The 13977-nt window shown below is 42.4% G+C and overlaps 1 protein-coding gene across 1 annotated transcript; it reads left to right on the top strand.

Moving 5' to 3' along the window:
• Positions 1-110: 110 nt before the first annotated feature.
• On the top strand, positions 111-12737 carry NUDT21 (nudix hydrolase 21). The gene is made up of 7 exons (XM_066348630.1): positions 111-369; positions 4209-4409; positions 5421-5484; positions 8534-8623; positions 10517-10592; positions 11221-11335; positions 12469-12737. The coding sequence occupies exons 1-7, from the start codon at positions 254-256 to the stop codon at positions 12488-12490; spliced, it is 684 nt and encodes a 227-aa protein (XP_066204727.1). The 5' UTR covers positions 111-253; the 3' UTR covers positions 12491-12737.
• The last annotated feature ends 1240 nt before the right edge of the window (positions 12738-13977 follow it).

Genomic DNA, 13977 nt, shown 5'->3' with positions numbered 1-13977 from the left:
AATTTACCAATGGAAACTCCAGATATTGAGGCCATCCCAGCCACCGGCCCAATGGTACACGGCCTCGCTGACCACCGCCTCTTTACTTCCTGCCGCCCGAGGCTCCAGAGGCACTTCCGGCGTGCGAACACCTCTTGCGATCTCCTATTAATGGCGGGCGGCGGCTGTTGAGTGGGACGCAGACAACTGCTGCCCGCATCGGGAAAGTCTCCCTGCCTCTCCCCCTTTTCGTTCGCCGCCAGTGCTCGCCAGCATGTCGGTGGTGCCGCCCAATCGCTCGCAAACTGGCTGGCCCCGGGGGGTCAACCAGTTCGGCAACAAGTACATACAGCAGACCAAGCCCCTCACCTTGGAGCGCACCATCAACCTGTAAGTGTGGCTTGGCCTTCCCGCGCTGCCTCCGCGGGCTGATCCTTTTAATGAGAGTTGGAAGAGCTTCCGATCTTCTCTTTCCGGCGCGCCCCGGCCCTGGCAGGCTCCACGCCTCCCCACCGCCCCCACTCCCCCTCGCTAGTGCGCGCCTTTCCAGCTCCCATGGGCCCCTTCTTGTCCTCCAGTGCCAAGGGGTTAGAGTCCTACTCGAGAGGGTTTTCCTTTTCCGGAAAGGAGGCTGGTTCCCATGCCCCTGTATTTAATCATAGAAGAGTTCTATATAGTTTACTTTGAGTTCATTCTTTCCTCCATCTCCCTAGAGATAACCACAAAACGTGGTGTTTATCTTTCTAACTGTAAGCTTTCGAGACCTAGCGATACCACGCATCCTTAGTTTCTTTCCTCTTAACTGCTCTGTGGCATTTCAGCTCAGGAATATACATTTTATTCGTGTGATTAAGGTTATCCGGCCTGCCCTGCATATTTTATTCACCAGTCCTGTTCCGCAGCGAGAGCATCCAGGCACCCAGTAGGGCCCCACTTGGGAGGGTAGATGCTGTTACGATTGGGCTTTCAGACCGTGGAGCGTCTGTAATGTAGCCCCTGGTAACCCACTGTGGCTGCGTTTTGCTATCAACACCTTTCTGTTCAAGCACTTAACGCCATTGCAGTTCGAAGTCACTCTGGCAAGTCATTCCTCTGTAATTGGCAGGAAATTGGCATTTGGGCTGTGTCTAGCCCAAGATTAACTGTCATTGTGATCTTTCATCGTTCCTGAGAGTTTGTGTGGCAGAGATGCTGGCCCGAATGGAAGAACGTGGCCACTTGTGGTCAGTGTTGAAAAGATGCAATGGACCCGGGGTGTTTTTCTCTGTTTTGTATTCAAATGAATGAATTTTCTCCCCTCAAAAGCGATTTGAAATTGAAAAGGTGGTTATTGTTTTATTTGGCAAAACAGCTGCTGGCTTGGAAATTTAGATAATAGAATGTTGGGTTTGTGAAATCTGAAGTCAGTAGACAGGTGTATATCACAAGTGAATAGCTATTTCATTAAGAACATTTTAACTTCATATCACTTAAAAAAAATCCTCGTAAGATTTCCATGAAGAGGGAAAGAAAGGCAAATGTTTCCCTTTTAAGAAAATGTGAAGGCACAGCTTCTGGATCACTTTTAGTGGTGATTAGAACTAGGACTCAGTTTTCCCTTGATTGCCTTGATTATTGTATCAATTTGCACTAAGTCATTATGTAGCATTGGTGAATGTTACATCCTGGCGAGATAGGCCGCAGCAGACACAAAGTGAATTTGAATCAGTTTTATTGCAGACCTGCACAGGGACTGCAGGCAACCCATGCAAGGGAGCACTGCAGCCCCCCAAACCTGCGCAGGGACTGCAGCTAACCCAAACCTGCACAGGGACTGCAGGCAACCCACGCCTCCGAAGAGACTGGAGCACTGCAGCCCCCCAAACCTGCGCAGCCAACAAACTGCGCAGGGACTGCAGCCCCCCAAACCTGCATAAGGACTGCAGCTAACCCACGCCTCCGAAGAGACTGGAGCACTGCAGCCAACCAAACCTGCGCAGCCAACAAACTGCGCAGGGACTGCAGCCCCCCAAACCTGCACAGGGACTGCAGCCCCGAGCTTCTAAAATAGCTCCTTTTTATAGGGTGGCTATCTAGGATGAGCAAGCATCATACAGAAGCTGATGTGGCTATTAGTCATTGGCTAGGGAGGTCGTGCGCAGTTACAGGGGGGGTATTACTCAGTGGAGAATTTCAAACATAAACTTCTGATAAGGGTCTCTGCCTCAATACAGGATGTTGCTGAACTCTTTGTTCTCAGTGTCACAGGGACCTTGTACACTCTTGGCAGCCCCAGCATGTCAGTACTCCCTGAATCTAACAGTGAACATGTTTTAATCTTTGCTTCTTTAAAGTTATGGGTTTACAGTACTTTTTCTCCTATATAAATACAGCATTAACAAATAATTATTGTAGTGTATACTCATTTCACATATGTAATGATCTAAATTGAAAATAAATCCTTGCCCACTATAATTTCTTTTAGGAAATACTGCATAAATGCCTACTTTGTACCAGGCACTGGGCATAATGCTGAGTATACAGCAATGGGGAATAGATGTCCCTGTGTTGTAAAGCTCACAGTGTGTTGGAGAAAATATGTGTGTATCTGGGCTGGCACTTTTTCACAGCTGAAAATGACATTTCATCTTGATTGCATCTCTTTATTTATTTTTTACAGGGACAGAGAGAGTCAGAGAGAGGGATAGATAGGGACAGACAGGCAGGAACGGAGAGAGATGAGAAGCATCAATCATCAGTTTTTCGTTGCGACACCTTAGTTGTTCATTGATTGCTTTCTCATATGTGCCTTGACTGTGGGCCTTCAGCAGACCGAGTAACCCCTTGCTCGAGCCATCGACCTTGGCTCCAAGCTGGTGAGCTTTTTGCTCAAATCAGATGAGCTCGCGCTGGCGACCTCGGGGTCTTGAACCTGGGTCCTCTGCATCTCAGTCGGATGCTCTGTGCACTGCGCCACCGCCTGGCCAGGCTGCATCTCCTTCTTGATGTGGGAGCCAGCTCTTGCAGTAGAGATGTGTTCTACAGTAGTTATACTTAATTCTTTATAACCCAGTTTATGAGAACTAAATGTTTATGTATATCAAGCATTTAAAAAAATTGCTTGGCACATAGTGCTGCGGGAGACACTGCCGCTAATGATGATCATGTTAGATTCAGCCTTGGGACTACTGGGGATGTTCTTTTAAAAAATCTTTAAAACACCCTGGAAATGGTCTATTTTAGAGCTGCTTAATTTATGCTTAGAATTTGGCTTTCTGGAATTAGCTTTTTAAGTTTTGGCAACCTTGATTTGTTCCCCTTTCAAGAATAGCAAAGTAGATTAGTTATGTGGTTACTGACATACTGTCAAGGCATTTTTATAGGATAGTAGATACGTTGGGGATAGGCAATATGGACAAAGCATTCTTCTTACTCAAAGGCTTTTATAATCAAAGGCTTCTTATTGTAAGTCTTATGATTGAAGAGTTACAAGGTGATATGTGTGATAAAAATATAAATATGGTATTTTTAACTATTCTTAAGGGAATATATGATTTTTTCCTAGACAAGATGAAAACTGTCTTCAACAATATGAGCCTTATTTTGAATTCCTGATAAAGGAAGAGAGACTGTTCAGATTGGGTATGGTGGGCAGAGGTTTGAATGAGAGGGAAGAACAAGGATAATGAATGAAAAAATTCAGAAGACTAAAAAGGTTTTAGAGGGGAAAGGAACATTCGTCTGAAAAGGAAAGATAGTTGACTAGGAGAAATAGAAAAAACAGGACAGATGATGGACGTGGTGGCTCAACTTGTAAAAAGAGAGATTAGCCATTAATATCCATAATTAATCAAGTTTCAGATTAGCAGTCAGAGGAGCCCAAAGGGACATTAGCCAGCTTGCCAGTATTATTATACAGCCATGATCTAAAACCAGAGTATTATCAGATGTCCACACAACCACCTTTCTAACCATTTAAGGGCCTTAAGGATAGTGTTACGTCTATGCTTGAAAGTCAGCGTGCAGTAACAGGCTGGATCCAGTGGAGGCGCTGGCCTTGGAGTCCCAGGACCTGGATTCTAGTCTCTGGTGTCTTGTTAACTAGTTGTGTAACTCTGGACAGATCCTCTGTTTCTTGGTACAGTATCTACACTTTTTACCATTTTTCTTTTATTTTGTATAGGTGGTTGGTATCTCTGATGGTGAATTACGGTCAGTTCTCAAGTATAACGTTTGTCTTTGGATCACAGGTACCCTCTTACCAATTATACTTTTGGTACAAAAGAGCCCCTTTATGAGAAGGACAGCTCGGTTGCAGCCAGATTTCAGCGGATGAGGGAGGAGTTTGATAAAATCGGAATGCGGAGGACTGTAGAAGGGGTCCTGATCGTCCACGAGCACCGGCTGCCGCACGTGTTACTGCTACAGCTGGGGACCACTTTCTTCAAACTGTAAGTGTCGCCGGAAGTTAACAGCAAGACAGCTTTGAAGAGGATTGCTGTTTTTTATACAGCTTTGGAGTATAGTTTTCACTCTTAGACCTTTATCTTGACAAATGTGGCTGTTCATGGAGTCTTTAAAAAGAGTAAATCACAACTTTTCTTCAGGGCAGTGCTCATTTACTCACTAACTAGAAATTTGCATGTTTCTGTATATTGTTAATGCTAATGACTGAGCTTGATAAGGAGCCCTGTTAAACAAATTGGTCCAAGTTCAATGACTGGATATCATTGTAGCATTACTAAGAACAATTGGTACTATGTTTTAGTATGAATGGTGTTTATTCTTAAAATGGCTAACATTTTTATAGATTATTTTTTAGTTGTACCATTTAAGCTCATAAAATTTTTTTTTGTTTTATAAAAATTTTGTTTATTGATTTTGAGAGAGAGGAGAGGGGTGGGCGGAGAAGCAGGAAGCATCAACTTATAGTAGTTGCTGCCTGTATGTGCCTCAACCAGGCATGCGCAGGCTCTTGAACCAGCGACCTCAGCGTTAAGAGTTCGAGTTTATGCAATGCACCACCACAGGTCAGGCTCGTAAATTCCTTGATACACATTTAGTTTACAACTGTTTGACCAGATTGTACCAAAAGAGAGATTTCAAATATTTAGGTTGGCGTTCTGGAAAAATGCCCCATTCTTCAGACTTAAATGTGGTTCATTACTGTGGACATTTCTAGACTTCACTGTTGTTAGATAGCTGTACGAGAAGAGAGCTGGGGTTGGGCTGGTGGTCAGCAATTGTGTAATGTGTATACCATGGTACATGTTTGGTTTAAAATTTGGGTTGGTGTAATGTTAGTCTGGCGAATTAACATGAATTCAGCTATTTGTAGCACTTTCTTTCCCCTCCCTTTGATTATGTGTTATTCAGTTACTTGATAGAAATAACTCTTGTCTTCTTCCTGTTATCCTAAAATTATAATGAGTTGAAAGCTGAAATTCTTAACCTTTATGCAGACCTGGTGGTGAACTTAACCCAGGAGAAGATGAAGTTGAAGGACTAAAACGCTTAATGACAGAGGTATTTTTCTATTTAGCCACTTTGATGGTTTTATATTGCCTTTGTTAGTAACCACCCACTTACTGGTTAATAAGGCTCTTTATGTCTGTGAAACGGATAAGCTTATTTTGAATATGTACTTTTCAGTAAGTAAAACTTAAACCCCAGAGTGTTAGCATGTACAATATTTATTTTCCCCAAGTTGACATTACTTTATCTTTTTTTCCTTGAAATGCTTATGTAATAACAATAGCTAATAAAAGCTGGCATTTATTGGGCACATACTGTGCTAGGCAGTAAGTGTTTTACGTGCAGTAACTTTTTTCGTTACCACCACAGGCCTAGGAAGTCGGGATTATTATCAGTTCCATTTTACTGATCAGAAACCTGGGGCACAGAGAGTTCAAATAACTTACTTTTATTTTTTTGTTGTATTTATTCTGGTGACATTGATTAATATTATACAGGTTTCAGGTGTACAGTTCTGTAATTCATCACTTGTATATTGTACTGTGTGTTCACCACCCCAAGTCAGCCAAGAGTACCGTTTGTAAAAGTCATTATCAAAAAAAAAAAAAAAAAAGTCATTATCATGTCTGCCTCTGAACTTTTGAGGCCAAATGCATAGATGCTGGAGATTTGGGGATTATAGGCTGTTTGTTATTAATTTTTTTTTTTTTTTTAGCATGCAGCATGGCCCCTCTTCCCCCCTTTAGTTACAAAACTGACAAATATTCTGTGCAAAAGCCTTGGCAAATACATAAATGTGGAAAGAGAAACAAACTAAAATAACCTGTAATTCTACCGTTTTACCAGTTTGACCAATTGGCCTTTCTAGTAATTTTTCTTTTGTGACAGAGAGAGGGACAGATAGGGACAGACAGGAAGGGAGAGAGATGAGAAGCACCAATTCTTCGTTGTGGCACCTTAGTTGTTCATTGATTGCTTTCTCATATGTGCCTTGACCGTGGGCCTTCAGCAGACTGAGTAACCCCTTGCTCAAGCCAGTGACCTTGGGCTTAAGCTGGTGAGCTTTTGCTCAAACCAGATGAGCCCGCACTCAAGCCGGCAACCTCAGGGTTTCGAACCTGGGTCCTTCACATTCCAGTCTGACACTCTATCCACTTGCGCCACTGCCTGGTCAGGCTAAAATAAACTATTTAAAAACAGAAGAATGCTTTTAAAAATAGAGGCAAATATCAGGGAAAAACTGCCAAGAGTTTGAAGTTACTGCCAGTGGCAGTGGTAGAAGTGGGACAGAGAACCGCTCTTTCTCATTGTGAACCTTGTAGAGCCTTATCTGACTAAAATGTAAAGTACAGCTTTGATGGAAGTAACAAGTTGAATATTATGCAGCATCATAAAAAGTATAATTGTGAATTTTGTACACATTTCTATAACTTGGTCAGGTGGATGACTTATAGAAGTTATAACTGATTCTTTTTTTTTTTTTTACAGAGACAGAAAAAGAGAGAGAGGGATAGACAGGGACAGAGAGACAGGAACGGAGAGATGAGAAGTACCAATCATTAGTTTTCCGTTGCACATTGTGACACCTTAGTTGTTCATTGATTGCCTTTACATATGTGCTTTGACCGCGGGCCTTCAGCAGACCGAGTAACCCCTTGCTCGAGCCAGCGACCTTGGGTCCAAGCTGGCGAGCTTTTGCTCAAACCATATGAGCCTGTGCTCAAGCTGGCGACCGACCTCGGGGTCTGGAACCTGGGTCCTTCGCATCCCAGTCCAACGCTCTATTCGTTGCGCCACTGCCTGGTCAGGCATATAATTGATTCTGTAAGAACTATAGTATATCTTTGGATGCTGTAAGTCAGTGATTTTCAACCTTTTTTGAGCCACGGCACATTTTTTACATTTACAAAATCCTGGGGCACACCACCTAACAAAATGACACAAAATGACACTCTAACACAGTACATATTATACATATAGTTAATAATATAGTTTCTAAATGTATTTATACTCACTTAGTGTGAAACCTGGGCCTGTTTCGATGAACACAAAAGGGATATCCTGGCAGGAATGGTAGAAAGACACACACGAAGCTCTTCCTCAACAGTTCTCAGTCTCTCTCTGTTTTTAGTTTTTATCGCAGTCAAGCTTGAGAAGCTCAGCTCACATAGATATGTAGTTGAAAACAGGAGCAATGTCAAAATAGCTTTGTTGGCCAGAATGGGGAACTCCTTGGCAACAGATAACCAAAAACTGTCCAAAGGAAGATCAGCAAACTTTAGCTTTAAAGTTAGATAACATTGTGATGCATTGTATATCACCCTCTGCGGGGGCCTCTTTTAAAAAGAAAAAGGTCAAATATCTATATACACCATCAGGATAGACATAACCGGTTGAGGCTGAGGCTTCATCTAGTGGTGGCAACATTTACCTCCAGTCCTGACCAGGATTAGAAATCGGGACCATGGGGAGGAGTAGCAGCTTCAACTACTCGCCACGGCCACACAATGACAAGTGCGCGGCAGCCCAAGCGGGGACCTTCCTGGGTGTGGATGAGAGGCGGCCTACTATTGGTTCATCGCTAGTGGTCGGGATGAATCCTAGAAGGTGATTGGTCAGTGAGCGTTCCCTGTGCCTTCACTCTTCCTGTCGCTGATAGCTGGAGGGATTGTGAGGGGAATGTTTATGTTCGGATGGAGGCGGCTGGCGGTGGGCCGGATAAATAGCCTCCGTGGGCCGTATCCGGCACGCTGGCCGTAGTTTGGGGACCCATGTTTAATTTTCCCACGGCACACCTGACCATGTCTCACGGCACACTGGTTGAAAAACACGGCTGTAGGTAATTGATTGTCTTTGGTTATTATGTATGGGTAGGGTATAACATTCGTAGGTCCTTTCTGGCTATGTTGACACTAGGTTGCCAGTTTTGGATTAATAGGGTATGTCTTGGGCAGAGTGACACATAATAATAAATTACAGGAAGTCCCTATGGAAAACATGTCTGTATTATTAGTGCTGTCAAAAAACATATCTTCATGAAGAAGGGTGTTATAGTGTCTATATTTCATTGTTTGCTGGCTGTATCATTTCTTTTTGACAGATACTAGGCCGTCAAGATGGAGTCCTACAAGACTGGGTCATTGATGACTGCATTGGCAACTGGTGGAGACCAAATTTTGAACCTCCTCAGGTCAGTGTTCAGTTATATTTGCTGGGCATTTGGGGAAGTAGGAAACTGATTTAACTGCAGCCATTTAAAAAGGCCACAGGAGAATTTGACTTGACATTTCCTTTTTACCCTCCTTAATGTAGATAAAAAAATGAAAAAGCCAAGCATTTTTTTTTTTTTTTTTTTTTGTATTTTTCTGAAGCTGGAAACGGGGAGAGACAGTCAGAGAGACTCCCACATGCGCCTGACCGGGATCCACCCGGCACGCCCACCAGGGGGCGATGCTCTGCCCCTCCAGGGCGTCGCTCTGTTGCAACCAGAGCCACTCTAGCGCCTGGGGCAGAGGCCAAGGAGCCATCCCCAGCGCCCGGGCCTTCTTTGCTCCAATGGAGCCTCGCTGCAGGAGGGGAAGAGAGAGACAGAGAGGAAGGAGAGGGGGACGGGTGGAGAAGCAGATGGGCGCTTCTCCTGTGTGCCCTGGCTGGGAATCGAGCATTTTTTCTTTTAAAGGAAAATTTCAAATATATACAAAAGTAGAGAAAACAGTAAAAGTAATTATATCCTATTACCTGTCCTCCACCTTCAGCGGTTAGCAGCTTGTGGTCAGACGTTGTCACCCTCGTTCCCCCACTGCCACATTCCCCCTGCACTCACCTTCAGTTATTTTGGAGTGAATCCTTGATACGATTTTAATCATAAATATTCCAGTGTGCATCTCCAAAATGTAAGGATCTTAAAAAAAATCCAAAAAGCCACAGCACTACCATTATCATAATTAAAATAATTTCATAGTGTCATAAACCTGTAGTCACTGTTCACATATCCCTTATAGTTTAAAATTTTATTGTTATTTTTTTTGTTTGTTTGTTTTGTTTGTTTTTTTCTGAAGTTGGAAACGGAGGCAGTCAGACAGACTCCTGCATGCGCCTGTCCGGGATCCACCCGGCACGCCTACCAGGGGGCGATGCTCTGCCCATCTTGGGCTTCGCTCTGCTGCAACCAGAGCCATTCTAGCTCCTGAGGCAGAGGCCACAGAGCCATCCTCAGCGCCTCGGGCCAACTTTTCTCCATTGGAGCCTTGGCTGCGGGAGGGGAAGAGAGAGACAGAGAGGAAGGAGAGGGGGAGGGGTGGAGAAGCAGATGGGCGCTTCTCCTGTGTGCCCTGGCCGGGAATCGAACCCGGAACTCCTGTATGCCAGGCCTACACTCTACCACTGAGCCAACCGGCCAGGGCCGTTATTTTGTTTTATAATTTATTTCAAATAGGATAGTCTCTCCTATTGGCTAGAGACTGGCTCAGTGGCCGATTGGCTCAGTGGATAGAGTGTCGGCCCGGTATGTGGATGTCCCAGATTCAATCCCCAATCAGGGCACACAGGAGAAGTTGATTCGAGCATCGGCCTCAGACCTAGGTTGCCGGATAGGATAGAGCCCAGTTGGGATGCATGCAGGGGTCTGTCTCTCTCTCTCTCCTCCTTTCACTTAAACAAAACAAAACAGAAAAATTTATGAATTAATATCAGACTTCATTCATTGTGTTATAAATTTCTCAAGCTGTAAATCCTGTGTCTACCTATTTGTCTTGAATGGTTGAATAGTTTGCTGTTTGTTGTTTTGTTATTTTTTAAAGCTTTCTTAATTAGTACATCTGTTAGGTACCAGATTCTGGTAAAGAAGAGACTAGAAAAGATTCTACTTCCGTCAGCAGTTTGCACCGTGTTGGGGAAAAAATATGTAAAGAAATAAATGAAGCTATAGGATGCATGTTAAAATAAAATTATGTTGGGGTTATGAGGAATTTGGTCTCAGAGGATTGATATTTGGGCTTAATGTCTGGAACGGGAAGCTGATAAATAGAGGCACGAGGGACAGAGGGTGTCTTGGCAACAACACATTATTCTCTTGCTGTTTCAGTATCCATATATTCCAGCACATATTACAAAGCCGAAGGAACATAAGAAGTTGTTTCTGGTTCAACTTCAAGAGAAAGGTAAGTTATTTTGTTTTCGAATGCAGCCATCTAAAAACTTCGGTAGAATAGTTTCTAGAATAACTTTATTTGTCTTTTCTCCAAGTTCCTTGAATTTTTGGATTTATTGTAATATTAAAAACATATACTATGTTTATATAGAATTACCTAGTTTTTCTCATAACTGTGCCAGTCATACTAGTGTGGGGGAAGTAAGTTTAGAGCCTAAAATGCCAGATTCTTTTTAATTACTGTTTAGCTGCTGGTATTAATTTTACATTGGGGTACACTGAAAATTGTAGGGGACAGCTGAATTAAATTTTTTTATAGCATCTTTAGGCCATATTCCATTTCTTATAATATTCTTCAAGTAGAATCCAAAATAATGACAAATTACTTCTTTCCTTCCCCACGGGCCGGACCTTAGAAGGTGCTCTGGGTTGTTAACAGCACAGATCTCTTCAGAGAGTCAGTTTCAAACTTTCACTAGGAACTTGACTTGAAAGACAGAACCGAAATATATTAATGAGAATTCTCTTTTTTCACAAACATTTCTGTAAAATTGGTGATTACCTTGCAAATGAAGTAGAAGCAGTGATTATATAAGAAATTAGAGAAAATGAATACTGCATTGTTTTTTTCTTTGTAGCCTTGTTTGCAGTCCCTAAAAATTACAAGCTGGTAGCTGCGCCGTTGTTTGAATTGTATGACAACGCCCCTGGATACGGACCCATCATTTCTAGTCTCCCTCAGCTCTTGAGCAGGTATGGAATGTCCAACACTTTGTGGGTGGCTCACCGAAACGGCCACATTGAAAATCCTCTGAGCCACTTGGGTGGACAGTTCACGGAGTTTGGTCTTTAAGGAAGTTAAGACAGTGGATGGAGTGAAGTCATGGATTAAACACAGCTCACTAAAAGTGTCCCCGACTTGCGGCCCGACCATCTGATACTTGTGTAGCTACTCTTCCGCAGATTTGATACTCTCTACAGTTCTGTTGGAAGTCTTAATTCAAAGAAGAGATGGTAAACTAGTCATCAGCAGTGTACAATAAACAGGAAGGGAATTATCTACATTAAAATGTGGAGATTGAATCTTTTGGTGTAATATGTTCTCTTTCCTTTCTGGAACCTACTGTATTCATAGGGCCAAATTGGGGCATGTGGTGAATAAGACTGGAATTTTTACATGGAGTTTGATAGATCCTTTTAAAGCAGATGATGAGAAATACATTGTTTTAAGTTGACTCACATTGGGTCATCTACTTAGAGACAGCCTAGCTAGGAACCGCAGACTAGCACGGTGGTTAGGAAGACAGGTGCTGCAGTCAATGTCTGGATTGGATCCCCGTCTTCAGAACTGCCTGCAGTTACACCTGTGCCTCTTTCTTCGTCTGTAAGTGGGGGTGGTAGTCCCCACTTCAGGGAATTGTGAGAAACAAGTGAAATACCCATGCAAAGTGCTTAGAACAGTGCCAGGCACCTGGTAAATACTTAATAAATGTTAGTTCAAAAACAATTTCAGTAGTGATTTTGCCTTCTGTGAAAGCTTGTTGAGTAAAATCTGCTTTCACTTTTGTTATGCTAATCAAGCTCATCTCTTACTCTGCCTTGGTCTTCTGATGGTTACAAATTAAAGAATGGGTATGAAAACAGTTATCTTATTCATTTACACACCCCTGTCAGGTCAGGATAGATTTTGTTTTATTGTGTTTAACAGCACTGTTATTTAATATGTTAGATGTGACAGGTGAGAGAAAAGTGTGTCTCATTGTAGAAAATGCCAGAAATGTCAAGGGAGGGTGAGAATGTCTAAACCAATCTCTTTATCATCTAAGGGAGAAACTATGTGAATAATACTATTTTTAAAAGCTGTTTTGTTTTGTTTTTTTAATCAGGTTCAATTTTATATACAACTGAATTCCTGCACCGTGGAGAAGTATAAGAAGCCGTCTCTGAGCACAGCTCCGCACAGTGTGGAGTAAACATGGTAGACAGGTTTTTTGTTTTATCTTTTTCCCAACCCTGAAATCACCACCTGCTTCCTATTGTTTGAATAGTAAAGTCGATATGAAGAACTAGGTAATGGTGTAAACAAATGTGATGTTTCATTTGCTTTTGTTTTTACTCATGTTTTTGTACATTAAAGAAAGTGGACTTCTTTCTATTTGTATTATTATTTTTTAATTTCACATTAAACTTGCAAAGTTCTTACAGGTGAGGATGGTTTTTTCCCCACCTCGGCTGGTGAAAGTTCAGAGGCCATGGCAGGTTTAGGTCAGTCAAGTTTATGGGACCCTCACTCGGGTACCATTTTTGGGGTACACACCAAGGTGCAACTTCTAAACCAAATTTTACACTCTGATGAGTGGTGTTACAGCAGAACTCCCGGTGTGTTACTGACTGGTGCATTCTATCCCGGTTCAGCCAGACCCCAGTCTTACAAGCCGTGGACCTCAGACATACGGGACACCATTCAAATGGGCTAGGTCCAGGAAAGTCATGGGGAATGGTATGAAAAGAGACAGATATAGAGTTCATTTAGAGTTTTCTGTTCACATAACAGGGGCAGTAATTATTGGCGCTGTTCTACATTGTTGCTTGGTTGTTCTTAGGGCCATGGTAAAATGACAGTCTGTGAAGGAAGTTCCTAAAAGTGGGTCAGTTAGGTTTCAAACTGTTGGATTGCAAAATTAGTTATTTCAATTAACTTGAAGTTATATCCAAAGAGGTGAAAATTTGATTTTAGCATGTGACACAAAACCTTTTCAAAAATATGTTGGAATAATCTGAAATCTCAGGATGGGATAGCAGATAGTTTTTTGTCAGCCTAAGAGAAAAATAAATTTAAAAAAACTTTAAAAAATACCGCTAAATTAGTGTCAAATTTAAAGAAATAAAAAACGAACCTTAGGGCAAAGGAGCTTGCTGGCTGTGTCACTGCTTAATAGACGTATTATGTGTGCCGTATTAGAACCTTGTTGGCTGCTGGCTTAATGTGAAGGAAATCCTGTAAGATACAGCTACTTAAAGAAAAGAGATTGACCTAGTTTTAATAGAAATGAACTTTTGATTAGTTCTTAAAGCTTTATGGTTCTGATCACAGGGCTCTTTGTGTTATTCCCTAGACTTGAGACAGTCAGACCAGGAGTGCCTGCACAACTTGGTTTATAAACACGCGTTTAGTTGAGGTCCTGTCTGCCGTCCCCGTGGTTGTGTATCAAGTAGTGACTGACTTCCTGTCCTAAGTAGTAGGTGAGCACCAGACTCCAGGACCAAAAGTGACCAGTGTTCCCTTTGAAAAAGCCACTAGTTCTGTGGACAGTCCTGCCCTCTGGTTTAGCATATTTCTAATTTATTACAATGTTATTGGTGAGCTCACTGATTAGCTGAGCCCTAAAAGATTG

This window comes from Saccopteryx leptura, chromosome 9 (assembly GCF_036850995.1).
Source record: "Saccopteryx leptura isolate mSacLep1 chromosome 9, mSacLep1_pri_phased_curated, whole genome shotgun sequence".
Taxonomy (NCBI): domain Eukaryota; kingdom Metazoa; phylum Chordata; class Mammalia; order Chiroptera; family Emballonuridae; genus Saccopteryx; species Saccopteryx leptura.
This window is presented reverse-complemented; position numbering and strand designations above follow the sequence as displayed.